Below are 16,909 nucleotides of genomic sequence, written 5' to 3' on the forward strand. Positions count from 1 at the left end.
TAACATTTAAAAAATTGCTGTATTCAAAATTAATAATAAACTTTAGGGTAAATAAGCTTTAAAACAAAAGTACATAAGCAAAAATAAATAATTTACACCAACCCACTAACCTAATTTTCAGAGTAAAGCCATTTCCAATTACAGCACTATTATCCCGGGCTCCAGCCTGTGGTCAAACTTTGATAGTTTATTATTTTTAAAAAACAGTAACAAGAAACTGAACGCTAAGGAAAATCTTTAACAAAACCAAAGTACTGGATTTAACTTTTTAATTTTAAATAACCAAACTTTGTAATTTTATATATAATCCAATGTAATGCTAATACAATTAGCACTTCAGCTTGAAGAGCTGTTAGTTAACAGGGATGGAAAACTATAATGAATAGTCTTCAAACCGTAAGATACAAATAAAAATGGACAAGTATACAGTAGAACAAAAACTGCAGACACTCTACTAGCTGAGGGAAATATGTGAAGGCTTTACATCCTTTATTATCCATGATGGCTTTTGGAATTATGATTGTTTGATGTATAGAACCTTTGACATTTTAGATACAGCCTTTAATTTTTCACAGTAAGTTAAAAATCCATCATAAGTCTCCATAAGACTTCACTGGTCTTGCATGTAGACTCTAGGATTTTGCAATCTGATAAAAGAGTAACATAAAAATTTACTGTATTACCCTAACTTCATACTTCCTTGTACACAATGAATCAGTTTGGGAAATCTTTTCCAAGGGTTATATACACAAAAGTGTCAAGAATAAATTGTTCTCCACTCTTGCATAAAAATGTGTACAGTGTTTCAGGAATGAAAAATTTCTAATTTTCCTGGGCCCGGGCTTCATGGATCTCTGCTGCCTGAAGATGAAAGGCTCCTCTTCCTTTATTGCTCCATTGTTCTGAGGATTAATCATCCAACCCTGGCGTTTCTCCTTGTTGGATCCTGGACGCTATTCTGATGGCTTCTTCCAGAGATGGCTGTTCTCCAAGCTGAAACAGGAACATACACAAAACCACAGTCAAGATGCCAAAGAAATATAACATACCAGAAGTAAAATTTCTCTCTGTAACTCTGACACCTGGGCTTGTTAAGGTACTACTGCTGATCCACAAAACATAAAAACAAATTCCTGCTGGGGATGCAGTTTCTTTATTTAGGATTTTGATAAACCTTCACGCATGCAAGGAACAAAAGATGCTCATCTTTTCCAGTGGAGATAGAGAGCTTCCTGAGTCTTTAGCTTTTATGCCCATAAACTAAATTAAAACCAATAGCTGACATTTTCCTGAGTATGTTCTAACCCTTTTCCAAGTAAATACATTTTAAAAAAAATCTTCCCAAGGAAAGGTAATCTACACCTCGCATTCCAGATTCTCTGCCTGAATGCAGTGACTTCCCAGAGAATGTGTTCTTCACAGTCTTCTGACATTTCCCACCATAAAATACAGCTGTGCAGTGATTCTCAGAGGACTAACTTGGGGTCTATGTTTACAGGAGGTTCATTTCCAAGGAATAACTCTTAAGTGCTTTATAGAATCCTGCCTAATTAGACTTTTATTCTGAGAGTAAAGATAGCTGGCCAGGTACACACAGGTATATATATATATACCAGGAGCTTTATTTTTCTTGTTATAAATTCCCCTAGAATATACAAGGATGGTAGAAAACAAAGTTTTAGTCTGAGTCTACTTCAAACGCAGCAATTTCCTTAATGTGGCTAAGTAATACAGATGATTCTGTGCCCTGCCTCTGTGAAGGTTACGCATAAAGCAGAGAGTACAAGGCTGAGAGCTGAGCAGCACTGCTGTCAATGGAGGACAGTTGCCATTGTACCCACCTGAACTGCAATCTGGGTGCCGTTGGATGTTGCCACTAAGGTCAAAGGTCTGGTTTCTGTGGTTACTAAGTGATGGCTATGCTGTTGGTGCCCCATTTCTGATGATGCAGTATGGAATGCTGCCAAGTCCTGAGCCACAATTGCAACCTTAAAAAATACACAGAAAAATTAAAACTATGATTTAAATAGGTTAAAATCCATTTAACACAGGGACTGTCTTCAAATTCAAAAGGAAAACCTCCCTTCTGACCATACACTTGTGGAAGCCTAAAGCTGGAAAAGACCTTACATATTGTCTATTCTGGACTCTTTTTGTTTTTTGGCTGTGCCACGCAGCTTGTGGGATTTTAGTTCCCTGACCGGGGATTGAACTCGGGCCCTTGGCAGTGAGAAGCAGCAGTCCTAACCACTGGACCACGAGGGAATTCCCATGGACTCCTCTTTTTTATTTGAACAAGTTGAGGCTCAGATAGACGGGACGTATCTAAGGTTATAAAGTGAGCCAATGGCAAAACAGGGTAGAGGACACTGAAAAAGTGGATTCACTATGTCAGGCTCCATTAACCAGGAGAGACATGACTGTGCCTAGATTCTATTATCCCTAAGAGGCTGCCTGGGAAGTTACACACGTGGACTAATTCACACCTCATATGTCTATTTATTCCCGAGTTTGGATCATTGGTAGATATACTATTTTCTCCTGTTTATCTGTTGCATTTAAAATTAGATTTCCATAAAAAAATTAAAAATTAAATAAATAAAAAACAATTAAAAATTTTAAAAATAAAAAATAAGACAAAAGAATTAAAAATAAAGTTAGATTTCCATTGGGAATTCCCTGGCGGTCCAGTGGTTAGGACTCGGTGCTTTCACTGCCAAGGGCCCAGTTTCGATCCCTGGTCAGGGAACTAAGATCCCAGCAAGCTGCATGGTGCTGCCAAAAAAAACAACAAAAAAAAGATTTCCATTAACTAGGAAAACAAAGTACCAGTACCATTACTGACAAAATAGCAACTATCTTTTTTTGGGGGGCGGGGCTCACCATGGCCTGAGGGATCTTAGTTCTGACCAGGGATCGAACCCATGACCCCTGCAGTGGAAGCACAGAGTCCTAACCACTGGACCGCCAGGGAAGTTGAAGCAACACATCTTGTTATACTCACTTCCTCTTTTAGATTCCATGGAATCTTTCCATCTTGTTCCTGAAGCATCTAGTCAAAGTGGTTAAAAGTGCTTTTGTGGCTCTTAAACCACAAATATAGCTTTTGCTATGTGGATAACAAAGAAAATGGCATCAATTACTTCTGTTATATATTTAAGAATTTTGTCCAGCCAAACTCAGAGAAAGAATAAGTTAAAAACTGAAACTACTATTTTACTTGGCCATTAATCCATTAAAAATGCTAGATTTTAGAGCTAATAGATATTCAGCTTGGATCAATTCCAGTAATGTTCCATAGTCCAGCAACAAATTTCAGTATGGCAGTGGGGGAATAGCTTATATTGGACTAACCCTTCCTGCAGATAACAATCATAAAGTGTGGAAAAAAATATAAAAAAGCAACCATTTGAAGGCAGTGGTGAATGATGAAAAGCAGGCAGGAAATGGAGGGGATTCTTAAAAGAAGAGAACCACACTGGGTCACATCTATGTTTAAATAGCTTTTCCACTGAGGGTACTCACCAGTCTGAGCAGCACAGGGCAACTTAAGCTATCAGAGATAATGGAGTCTATGGCTGCCAGAATGGCTATGTATTGAGAGGGATATCCTAGAAAGGAGAAAACCAGAGGGAAAGGGGCTCCCAAACCTGTGTATAAACTCCCCTCAATTCTTTAAGACCTCAGAACTGCAAACATGTTGGGGGGGGTTCCAATAAATCTGGTAGAAAGCAGCAGCTAGAAGGCTGAAAAGCTGAGAAGAGATTTCAGCGATACCACGGGACAGACAGGATTTAGAACTTCAATCCCACCAAGTTAGAAGGGTTTGGAAAATACCTCAGGCTTTCCATTGAAACCCTAAGAGCCACACTTTAGGAGTAAAGATTGTATCCCAGGACTGAAGATTCACCCTGAGACTAAATGGCAAAACTAAAACAGAACTACTTTAATAAAGTATAAAATCCAGCCTCTACAAGTAACTTAACTACCTGACAAAGCAAAATGAACATTCTTCAGAGAAAGATAACAAAATTAAGAATCTCTATAATGTATCATCCATAATGTTCAGAATACAATAAAAAAATTACAACACATAAGAAGAGGAAAATGTAACCCAGAGTCAAGAGAAAATGAAGTCAGTAGAAACAGACCACGAGATGACCAAAACGTTAGAATTAGTAAACAGGGACTTTAACACAGTTATTATAAATATGTTAAAAGGTTTATGGAATGCATACAAGAGGAAATCTCAGTAAATAAATGAAAACTATAAGAAAAAGTAAATTCTACAATCAAAAATGAGAATATCTAAAATTATCTGAATGGGCCTAATAGAAGATGATGATGTCAAAAGAAAAGGTCAGTGAACTCTAAGATCAATAGGAATTATCCATCTGAAGAACCAAGAAAAAAAGATTAAAAAAAAAAAAGAATGGCTCCCCAGCAACTTGTGGGACAATACCAAGTTAATATACATATAATTAGAGACCGAGAAGGAAAAGAGAAACAGAATGAGGCAGAATAAAATCTTTTGATGAAATTATGGCCAGACTTTTCCTAAATCTGGTAAAAAACAAATACCCTACAAAATATTATATAATGTTTTATAATATTATATATATTGTCTTATAGTTATATAAAAGAAACCTAGTAGATAAATACAAAGAAAATCACACCATAATCACATTGCTAAAAAAATCTAGAAAATAGCCAGAGAAAAACTGATATATTATATACAGGGGAACAATGATATGAAGATGGCAGATTTCTCATCAGAAACAATGAAGGACAGAGACAATTTAAAGTGCTGAAAGAAAAAAATTAACTGCCAACCAAAAATTCCATATCTAGCAAAAATATCCTTCAAAACAAAAATGTTTCAAAAAGAAGGGTGAAATAATATATTTTCAAATAAACAAAAACAGAATTTGTCACTGTAGATCTGCACTACAAATAATGCTGAAGCATATCCTTCAGGCCAAAGGGATGATTCCATATGGAAACTCAAATGTACAGAAAGGAATAAAAGGCACTGGAAATGATAAATTAGTGGGTAAGTATAAAATATTATGTTTCCTGTCGTCCTATAACTTACTTAAAAGATTAACTGTTTAATGCTAAAATATAATGTTGCATTGCCGGGGTTATAACATGTAAATGTAAAATATATTACAGCAGCACAAAGAGTAGGGGCATGAATGAAAATATACTGTTGCAAGGTTCTTAGATTTTATGTAAAGTAGTACAATGTTAAGTCTAAGTAGACTTCAATACCTTAAGGATGCACATTTTAATCCCTGGAGCAACCACAAAAAAGTAACACAGAAGGGTATAATTAGGAAGTTATTTGAGGAATTAAAATGAAATATGTATGCACCTAATAACAGAGATTTAAAATACTGGAAGTAAAAAAACCCCTAACAACTAAAAGGGAAATACAAATCCACAATCATAGTTGGAGGTATTAATTCCTTTTTCTTAGTAACTAGAACAAATACAGAAATGATTAATAAGGTTATAGAATATTTGAACAACACTATCAACCACCTTAACCTAATGTGTAGTATGCTACACCCAACAAGTGCAGAACACACATTCTTTTCAAATACATATGGAATATAATGGGAAATCAATGAAAGACACAGGGAAAACAAGTCTCAAATTTCAAAATAATGAAATCTTACAGAATATGTTCTCTGACCGTAACAGATTTAAATTAAAAATCAAGAACAACAGGTATCTTGGACTTCTCTGGTGGCACAGTGGTTAGGAATCCACCTGCCAAAGCAAGGGACATGGGTTTGAGCCCTGATCTGGGAAGATCCCACGTGCCGCAGTGCAACTAAGCCCGCTAGCCACAACTACTAAGCCTGCGTGCCACAACTACTGAAGCCTGCGTGCCTAGAGCCTGTGCTCCGCAACAAGAAAAGCCACCACAATGAGAAGCCTGCGCTCTCCACAACTAAAGAGCCCGTGTACAGCAATGAAGACCCAATGCAGCCAAAAATAAAATAAATTTATTTAAAAAAAAAAGAAAACACATTTCCTTATTAAAAAAAAAAGAACAGGTATCTAGAGAAGTACCAGATATTAAGAAATTAAGCAACCTACATGCAAATTAAAACCACAATGATATATCATTTCACATCCACTAGAATGGCTAAAATTTTTTAAAGTAACAACACAAAATGTTGATGCTGTGAAACAAACAGAAGTCTTATACATTGCTAGTGGGAGTGTATGATGGTCAAACCACTTTGGAGGACTGTTTGGCACTTTCACATGAAGTTAAATATACCTCTACTCCATGGCCCAGCAATTCCACTAACAGGTATTTAGCTAAGAGAATGAGACCATATGTGTACAAATATACTTGTACTAGAATTTTCACCGCCACCTTATTCACAATAATCAAAGATTGGAAGCATCCCAAATGTTCATCAAGGGGAGAATCTATCAACAAATTGTGATATATTCCTACCACAGAATACTGCTCAGCAATAAAAAACAATGAACTGATGTTATAAACAAGAACATGGATAAATCTCCAAAATATTATGTTAAAAGAAAAAACCCCAAAACAGAAGAGTTCATACTCTGGCTCCACTATGCAAAGTTTAAGAACAAACAAAATAATACAATCAGAATAACTAGGTGGAGACTGACTGGAAGGGGTCTCAAGAGAACTTTCTGGGGTGATAGAAATGTTCTAGATCCTGTTTGGGATGGGATGGGTGTGTATGTTTAATAACTCACTGAACTGTAAATTTAAGATCTGTGCAGGGAATTCCCTGGCAGTCCAGTGGTTAGGACTCTGTGCTTCCACTGTCAGGCGCCCGGATTTAATCCTTGGTTGGGGAACTAAGATCGCACAAACAGCGTGCTGTGGCCAAAAAAACCCAACAAACAAACAAACAAACAAAAAACCTGTGCATTTCACTGTATATAAATTTTACCTCAATGAAGAAAAAAACAGATTTCAGGCTAATATGAAAAACATGTTCAACCTCACCAAACAAATGAAAGTAAAAATATAATTTATCCTTGGCTTGTGAATTATGCAAATATATAAAAAAAATCCTAATGCTAATCCTAATGAGAATACAGTGAAAACAAGAACACTTTTAGATCCATGGCATGATTGCTAAAACTTTCCAGAAAATAATTTGGCAATATGTAGCAAGAAACTTAAAATAGTTCGTACCATTAATAATTAATAGTTCATACCATTAATTTAATAATTCCATGTCTAGAATTTGTTTCCTATGAAAATAATCAAGGGGCTTGCAGAACAATTTATGAATGTGGAATGAGTTAATGTTATGTATATCCATTTTATGGATTATTTTGTAAATATTAAAAATCCTTTTAAAAGAATGTTTAGGGACTTCCCTGATGTCACTGTGGTTAAGACTCCAAGCTCCCAATGCAGGGGGCCCGGGTTCAACCCTTGGTCAGGGAACTAGATCCCACATGCATGCCGCAACTAAGAAGCCTGTGAGCCGCAACTAAGGAAAAGGTGAGCTTGCAACTAAGGAGCCCACCTGCCGCAACTAAGACCCAGCACAACGAAATAAATAAATAAATAAATAAAATATTAAAAAAAGAACACTTAATTGATATGAGAAAGTACTCAGGATGTAGTGTTAAGTGGATGACAAGCATACAAAATTGTATTATAATCCTAACTTTGTTCACATATGCATACACAGAGAAAAAATGATGAAGTAAATAGTCTTAAATGTTGAGACTGGTTATTTTAACACCAAGGTAAATAGCTGACTTTTAGTTTGAGTCTCTAGTTTCAAATTCTCTTGGGTAGATACCTTTAAGTGGAATTACTGGATCATATGTAATTCTATGTTCAACTTTTTAAGGAACTGCCACACTGTTTTCCACAGCAGCTGCACCATTTCACATTCCCATGAACAATGCACAAGAGTTCCAATTTCTCCACATCATCCCCAAAACTTGTTATTTTCTGTTTTCTGGATAACGGTCATCCTAATGTAGGTGAAGTGGGATCTCATTGTGGTTTTTATTTGTATTTCCCTAATGATAATGATGTTGAATATCTTTTCATGTGCTAATTGACCATCTGTAAATCTTCTTGGAGAAATGTCTATTCAAGTTCTTCACTCACTTTTTTAAAAAATTTATTTATTTTTGGCCGTGTTGGGTCTTCGTTGCTGCGCGTGGGCTTTTTCTAGTTGCAGCGAGCAGGGGCTACTCTTCGTTGCAGTGTGTGGGCTTCTCATTGTGGTGGCTTCTCTTGTTGAGCACAGGCTGTAGGCGTGCGGGCTTCAGTAGTTGTGGCACACGGGCTCAGGAGTTGTGGCTCGCGGGCTCTAGAGCACAGGCTCAGTAGTTGTGGTGCATGGGCTTAGTTGCTCCACGGCATGTGGGATCTTCCTGGCCCAGGGCTCGAACCTGTGTTCCCTGCATTGGCAGGCGGATTCTTAACCACTGTGCCACCAGGAAAGTCCCCTTCACTCATTTTTAAATTCGTTTGCTTGCTTTTTTCTTGTTGAGTTATAGGAATTCTTTATATAGTCTAGATATTTTCCCCCTCATAATATTATTATTTTATTTTATTATTTTAAAATATATTCTAGGGATTTCCATGGCAGTCCAGTGGTTAAGACTTCGCCTTCCAATGCAGAGGGTGAGGGTTCGATCCCTGGTCGGGGAGCTAAGAGCCCACAGTCCTCTCAGCCAAAAAACCAAAACAGAAGCAATATTGTAACAAGTTCAATAAAGACTTTAAAAATGGTCTACATCAAAAAAAAAAAAAGGTCTACATCAAAAAAATCCTAAAAAAATATATATATATATTCTAGATATTAATCCCTTACTAGATGTATGATTTGCAAATATTTTCCCTCATTCTGTAGATTGTCTTTTCACTTTCTTGGTAGTGGCTTTTGATGCACAAGTGTTTTTAATTTTTTTTTTTTAGCCGTTCCCCGTGGCTTGTGGGATTTCAGTTCCCCGACCATAGATTGAACCAGGGCAACGGCAGTGAAAGCCTGGAATCCTAACCACTAGGCCACCAGGGAACTTCCAAGTGTTTTTAATTTTGAAGAAGTTCAATTAATTTTTTTCTTTCATCACTTATCATTTTGGTGTCATATGTAAGAAATAATCTCCTAATCCAATTTATCTATTTTTTCTTTCATTGCCTGTGCATTTGGTATCATACATAAGAAATAAGATCATGAAGATTTTCACTTATTTTATTCTAAGAGTTTCATAGTTTTAGCTCTTAAGTTTAGGTCTTTAATCCATCTTGAGCTAATTTTTATATATGGTATAAGATAAGGGTCCAACTTTATTTTTTCTCATGTGGATATACAGGTTTCCCAGCACCATTTGTTGAAAAGACAAATGAAAAGCCCTTTCCCACTGAAAGATCAAATTCTGACTGTCAAAATTTAGTTGACTATATATGTGAGGGTTTATTTCCAGATTCTCTATTTTATTCCATTGGGAATATGTATTACTTTTGTAATCTGAAATTAACTAACTAAAATAGATGGAAAGCACTGACTCTTTAGTCTATACCTGCTAACTAGGCTTCCAAAGGCACCTGGAAAAATGAGTCTCAGAAATGCAATTACCTTAACGACCAAAAAAAAAAAAAAAAAGACTTAGGGAAGGACTGACTACTTTCTTCCCATGCATGTAAAGAAATGGTTACAACCAATTTAAGTGTTACAGATAATTCATAGGTGGGGTCCAAACACCCCAGTGGATAGCCAACTTTTGCCCGATGGCCCACATGTAGTTAACAGCAGAAGGAACAGTAGCAGCAGCAGGTCCTCAAGTGAAACCCCATCCCTGTTGTGATATCCCTAGTTGCTGGAAGCTGCCTGGCTTCATTCTAGCCCTCAAAGCCTTCTCTCTTGAGAACTTTTCTAGCTCACAGGCTACAGATAAGCTACATAAGAATGTGTGCTTTAGGGTCACTATCTTTCCAGACCTGCAACTGTACAAGGTGTATTTACCCAAGCTGGGCTATAAACCCATCCAAGAATCCCAGAGCCACGGAAATGACTGCAAACTGATTAGGTGGGACCATTCCATAAGACAGCCTGAAAGCTAGTGGCTGCGTTTTTTGTTTGTTTGGGCATAAGGTAAAATTAGAAACAATAAAAATGCATGGATCTTAGGTGTTCTGTTGAGTTTTGACAGTTAGATACAACTGTGAAACCACCACTTAAAACAAGATGTAGAATAGTTCCTTCATATTTCATTCCATCAATTTCCTCCCCAGCCAAGCAGCACTTTCTGATTTCTGTCACCATGGATCGTCTTGTCTGTTCTTGGATTTCGTGTAAGTGGAATCATATGGTATATATTCTAGAAGGAATTGCTGAGTCATAGAGTAGAGGTATGTTCGACTTCATAAGAAACTGCCAAACAGTTCTTCAAAATGGTTGTAACATTCTATACTCTCACTAGTGTGTTGAATGTCCTAGTTGCTTCATTTCTTTGCCAACATTTGGTTTTGTTTGTCTTTTTTATTTTAGCCGTTTCCCTGTGTCTGAAATGGTGTCTCTTTGTGATTTTAACTTGCATTTCTTTGATGATTAAAGATGTTGAGCACTTTTTTGTGTTATTGCCTTTCATGTACCTTTTTTTTGTGAGGGGTCTGTTCAAATAAGCAATCAGATGATTTGATCTTTTTTTTTTTTTTTTTTTTTTTTTTTGCGGTGTGCGGGCCTCTCACTGTTGTGGCCTCTCCTGTTGCGGAGCACAGGCTCCGGACGTGCAGGCTCAGCGGCCATGGCTCACGGGCCCAGCCGCTCCGCGGCATGTGGGATCTTCCCAGACTGGGGCACGAACCCATGTCCCCTGCATCAGCAGGTGGACTCTCAACCACTGCGCCACCAGGGAAGCCCCTGATTTGCTCATTTTTAACGGGTTGTTCACCTTTTTATTATTGATTTATAGAAGTTTGTCATATATTTTCAATACAAGTCCACTGTCAGATATAGTGTGAATATTTTTTTCCCAGTTTGGGGCTTATCTAATCTTTTACTACATTGTCTTTGGTGAGCAGAACTAATTTTGAAGAAGTCCAATTTATCAGAAAAGAAAAAAATTTATTATTAGTGCATTTTGTATCCTAAGAAATTTTTACATTAAGGTTGCAAAAACATTCACTTTTCTTCTAGAAGCTTTATGATTCTGAGTTTTCTATTTCAAGGTGTAGAAAACCTTCAATTTTGTTCCTTTTTTCAGGACTGTTTTGGCTATTTTAGGTCCTTTGTATTTTCATGTAAATTTTAGAATCGGATTATCTGTATCTTCAAAAATTCCTGCTGGAATTTTTATTGTGATGGTATTGAATCTATAACCGAATTTAGGAAGAATGACAGCTACTAACTTACAGAGTTTTTCACTGAACAGGGTAAGGCAGCTGCAGTGAAACCCCGCACTGCCTTCAGCATAGCACAAGAAGGGTTTTTAAATGTTATTAACCAATATCATTTATTTTAAAAGAAATGAAAAATTAAACTACAAAGAGATACATTAGATTGGCAAAAATCCAAAGGTTTTACCACTATATTGACTGTCAGAAGGGGAGGAGGCACTCTCAAAGGCTGCAGCTAGGAATGTAGATGGGTATAACCCTAGAAAGGAAGTCTGGGAATATCTATCACAATTACCAATGCATATGTTTTTTCACCCAGCAATTCCACTCTAGGGATTTATCTAGTAGCAGATGTACTCACACACATGCAAAATCACATGTGCACAAGGTTATGTGTTGTTTGAAACAGCAAAAGACTTTAAATATATTATGGCATGTCCAATACAGTGGAATATGATATAGCTTAAAAAAAGAATGAGGAGGGAATTCCCTGGTAGTCCAGTGGTTAGGACTCGGTGCTTTCTCTGCCGGGGCCCGGGTTCAATCCCTGGTTGGAGAACTACGATAACTAAGATCCCTCAAGCCATGCTGCATGGCAGGAAAAAAAAAAAAAAAAGAGGAAACTCTCTATAAAATGAAATAGAAAGATTTCCTAGATGTATTATTAAGGTTAAAAAAAAAAAAGGTGAAGACGAGTATAGAATTTACTATCATAAAAAGGGAAGGAGGGGAAGATGACTTTATTTGTATTTGTTTGTATATGCTTAATGAGTTGTTGGGAAAATTACGCAAGAAACTGATAAAAGTGGATTATCTCTATGGGGGCAGGGGTGGAAAGAAGACTTTTTACTGCCTATCTGTATATACTTTTTGACTTTTGAATTATGTGAATATATTACATATTCAAAAAATTAAATTTTGCAAATGAATTTTTTTTCTAAGTATCTGATGATGATAATGATGATAGGAAGAGCAACCATTAATGAACACTTAATATATACTTGGGCTGACTACTTTATATGCATTATCTTGCTTAATCCTTCTATTAACCTCATGGGGTAGATGCAATAATCACTCCTATTTTACAGATGAGGAAAAACTGAGACTCAGAGGGTTATGTAGCTAAGAAGTTGTAAAACTGGGATTCAATCTGAGGTTTGTGTGCTTAACCACTATATCACACTGTACATCTATGTAACGGTTTTGATATTGACATATGTATTGACTGATATAAAAGAAAAAAGCAATTACCTGCTGCCCTTCTGTACCCTCAGCGGTAACCATAGCAACAGAGTGTGTTCCTGCTGAGGAGATGACTGCATCATGAGCAGGTACTGTGATGGGCGTTCCGTCCTGTGTTACCATTGTGATGGTATTGCCAATGGCCTGCATGTCAGCTTGAGATATGTTCACCTGCAATACAATGCATTTTACAATCAGGCAATGTTTCTTGTTTTATCTGGCAGTCTTTATTAAGGGCTAGGCCTAATCCTTGTATAAGTCTACTCTGGGAGCAGATAAGCATTTTACAATGGAAAGAGGTCATCAGAAAAACTGCATATTGCTTTTTTTTTTTAATATCTTTATTGGAAAAACTGAATATTCCTTAAATGCATTTACTCCTCTCCATCTCTACTGCCAATTTAGACCCCTATTTTTCTCCCATCTAATTTTCTACAATACAATGTCTTTCCAAATATCTAGTCTAACCCGTCCCTAATCATCCTCTACCTTGTCACCTTTCTAAAAAACAAACAAATTTCATTATGCTCCCTGCTCAAATCCCCAGTGACTCCCCATCACTACAGTTCAGACTTCTTACATGGCACTCATGACCTTTCATCATCTGGCCTTAAACAGCTTCTCCAGACTCATCTTTCACTACTTCCAAACCAGCACACAAATCTGGCACTCCAGCCACAACAGATCATTTGCATCCCCGGGACTGTCATATTCTGTTATATTTTTGTGACTTTGCCCTTTCCTTCACTCTCTGCCTGGCTAACTCATAAAAATTCTTCAAGATCTAGCTGAATGGCCATTCTCTACAAGGGCCTCCAAGATTCCTTCAGGAAGCATCATTTACCCCTTCCTCCAGGTTGCCACAACACTTTACATACCTGTCGATTATATACCCATCATTATGAGAAATTATTTTTCATTTTAGGAACGTCCCTCTCCTACTAGACTACGATACCCCCCCTTCCAGTACCCCCCACACTAACTTTACTAAAATATCTGTCATTGGGTTCAATAAATGTTTGTTTTTTAATTGACCGAAGGAATGGAATAGAAATCCCTAAAGGAAATGGGAAGGTTATATCTAGAGAAAATACAACATTGGGATGGGGAAAATAGCTGCTTTAAAACATATGAAGAGGGATTAGACACATTCTATATGGTCAGAGAAAAGCCATGAGTGGATGACACAGTGGTAAGTTTCAGTCTGATAAACCCTCAAATTATCCAGCAATGGAACAGACCGTCTCTTCAGAGAGAAACTGCCTCATCTATATGGGGGCTGCTGTAGAGGGAATTTCTCCAGTATAGGAAGGGAAGGAAGTTAGATCAAATGACCTCCACAGAGCCTATCTGTGATGACCTAATTTTTAAAAAAGGCTTAGGGTTGATGCTGAATTAAAATTGTGTTAGTAAATATGTTAAATCTTATATGCCAATCAGTGGACAAAGAGTGTTGTGTAGAATTAGTGATGTCAAAAGTAAGGGGAAGAGGAATGAATGGGATGGTACAAGTGCTTTTTATTTTCCTATCCTGAATACGTTCTGCCTTCTAGCTAACATCAGCACATTAACAGTTATCAACACAGAGGGCAAATTAATCATGGGAGGTAAAGGTCCGAGAGAGACAGGTAAGAAGAGAGTTCTCCATGGAAGAGGTAGATATAGAAGGATAAAGAACCCCATATGTCTATTTCCACCAGTTATTAAGACAACCTTAGCTAGAGCTTAAAAATGAAATCAAGTCTGAATTATTTTAGGCTAGTGGCATCTAGAAAACAATGAAAAGTTTGACTATTGAACAACAGCCATTATATTGCTTTTCCTGGGGAAATCAAGATACCTCTTCTATTAATTCTGTGAAGCTAGTTAAGTGAACTCCCATGATTCCAGGTAGGGAGAGAGTCACACTCTGGAAATTTTACAGATGTGCCCATCACTGACTTGCCAGGATCTTTTAATGATGTCCTCGTCACCTCAGCCAAACCTCTGCTGACTTCTCAATCCTATCCCTTCTCTGAACTGGGTTTCATATGGATCTATTACTTTTCAAGCCCTCAATTTCACTGTGGTTCTGACCTTCACCACCTCACATTTGAACAATACCCATAACACCATTTGAATTCTACAGAGTCACAAACCTTCTCTCTTTACTAATCTCCCTGCAGGTAGTCGCTTTCAACAGGCTACCAGAAAGCCTCCAGGAGATCCAGCACTGCCTACAAGCTAAACTCCAAACTCTGTGCCCCAATTCAAGGCTTTCCTCAATTGGGACCCAACCTGCCTTTCAAGCCCAGGCTCAGAGAAACATTATTTAACTTGTTTGACTTTTGGTGGGTACTTACATGCTGAGTCCCGTCCTGGGATATGAGTGTAACCTGTTGACTCAACCCAGACTGGGTTACTGTGGCTACTTGTGTAGACACAACATCGTCCCCTTCTACACCTGTAACATACGTGATCTGGGACCCTTTAAGAACATCTTCACTTTGACCTGTTTAAAACAAATGAATTATTCATTTGATCAAACAACCAAGCTGTTTAGAAAACAGAGGAGATTTTAAATGTTACAGAGAAAACTGACAAAAGTTAAATGGCATGTGTATTAAATTCTAAATCATGTTTTTTTTTCTTTGGCCATGTGGCATGTGGGATCTTAGTTCCCTGACTAGGGATTGAACCCGAGGCCCTTGCATTGGAAGTGCAGTCTAAACCATTGGACCACCAGGGAAGTCCCTAAATTCTAAACCATGAAAATGGCTTCCAGCACCTCCTGCCAATCTCTCCACCTCCTCTTTTGCAAAGCCAAACCATATCAAAGCAGACCAAACCAAACTTTTCCACATAAAGTGTAACTGTTCTAATTTTGAGAGACCTTGCTTATTCTCTTATTTGGAGTAATTATGTGATACCATGCATGTGTGCTGGGGCAGGGAGTGGGGGAACTGTACAGGGAGACTAACTGGCAAATAACCCTTCCAACATGGCAAGTATGCACTAAGTCCTTGCAGTCACTTAAGAAGCTGCTAAAAATGATAAGACAACCTTCATAAACATTAACCACAAAACCAGAACGGTATGTAAACACAACGTACTAACACTAAGTTACTTACTCTTTTAACACAAGTGACTGATTATAAGTCATGAGTACACAGTGACATCATTGTGTAAAGACAACGTAATGGCATATTATCTGGGTTAAGGTTAACCATTTAGTAAGTAACAGAACAGGAGCCCCCCTCCACTTCTTTATTTCACAAAGAACCAGCAAGTAAACAGCAATTTCAATAGTCAATTATTGCCATACTTGGCAACCAGGAAGATTATTGATCCCTCTCTTCTATTGCTTTCCACCTCTCATGATGCCAGAAAAAGGGTAAATATTTTTTTTTCCTTCAAAGGAGGACTTTATATGCTAATTGATGAGTACTTCTCAAAGTTATGGTTGATGCCTACACTCATACAGCTATAGTCATCATGGTGTAATCTCTATGACACTCATTACTTCATTTCTTTTTGTTCTGTTCCATGGCTATTTATTATATTTATTATTATACCATTATTCCAATGGGTTCAAAACCTAGGGGACCATATGGGAGAAAAGGAACATAAACCCATCCTTATTCTTGGAAAAACAATCTTACTTTAATTTTTTTAACAAAATGTATATTATTATAGATTATCTTCTAGAACACAAGAAATTTTGACAATCTGAAATATCAACATTTAAGGAAGAGATTGAGGAAGCTTAAAAGAGGAACAGTCTTAAACCTAAGTTTGACATCATGAAAGTCTGCTTTCTAATTGTAACGATTTAGCAGCTGTTGTGATATCTAACAATGCACACTTACACTGCTTTGGCTAGAAAACAGCGTAGCATTCAAGAGTGAAGGAATTTGGGGGAATTCCCTGGTGGTCCAGTGGTTAGGCACTTTTACTACCAGGGACCTGGGTTCAATCCCTGGTCAGGAAACTAAGATCCCACAAGCCATGTGGCGTGGCCAAAAATAAAAAAACTAAAAAATAGAAGAGTGAAGGAATTGTTATTTTCTTACTATCACATGACTGATATCTGAAAAGACAAATTAGAACTCCAGGGAATTATCTGAGTAGACAGTGAATGATCTGTTCTTTTCCTTATTCTCCAACCATTTTTTTCCTACCTAAATGTTTTTCAACACTTCAATACTAGTTGTTAAGAATGGGTAAAGATGTTTTAATTTTCAAATTTACTCCATTTAGGAGGTACTCAATGAAATAGGACAACATATGTTTCTTTTTGTTTGTTTT

At 37.2% G+C, this 16,909-nt stretch overlaps 1 protein-coding gene across 7 annotated transcripts in view; it reads right to left on the minus strand.

The window, feature by feature from the left end:
* Positions 1 to 16,909, minus strand: part of ZNF143 (zinc finger protein 143) — a 55,568-nt gene continuing 38,659 nt past the window's right edge. For 6 of the 7 annotated variants that reach the window (XM_060159695.1, XM_060159698.1, XM_060159694.1 and 3 more), the window contains 4 exons: positions 14,965 to 15,113; positions 12,632 to 12,793; positions 1,842 to 1,988; positions 1 to 993 (listed from right to left, as the gene is read on the minus strand). In XM_060159695.1, coding sequence (XP_060015678.1) covers positions 910 to 993; positions 1,842 to 1,988; positions 12,632 to 12,793; positions 14,965 to 15,113 — 542 coding nt within the window. In that variant the 3' untranslated portion in view covers positions 1 to 909. Of the gene's footprint in view, positions 994 to 1,841; positions 1,989 to 3,004; positions 3,110 to 12,631; positions 12,794 to 14,964; positions 15,114 to 16,909 lie in introns of those variants that run through there. The other variant, XM_060159699.1, reaches the window with a different exon arrangement.

This window comes from Lagenorhynchus albirostris, chromosome 9, assembly GCF_949774975.1.
Source record: "Lagenorhynchus albirostris chromosome 9, mLagAlb1.1, whole genome shotgun sequence".
NCBI classification, from domain to species: Eukaryota; Metazoa; Chordata; class Mammalia; order Artiodactyla; family Delphinidae; genus Lagenorhynchus; species Lagenorhynchus albirostris.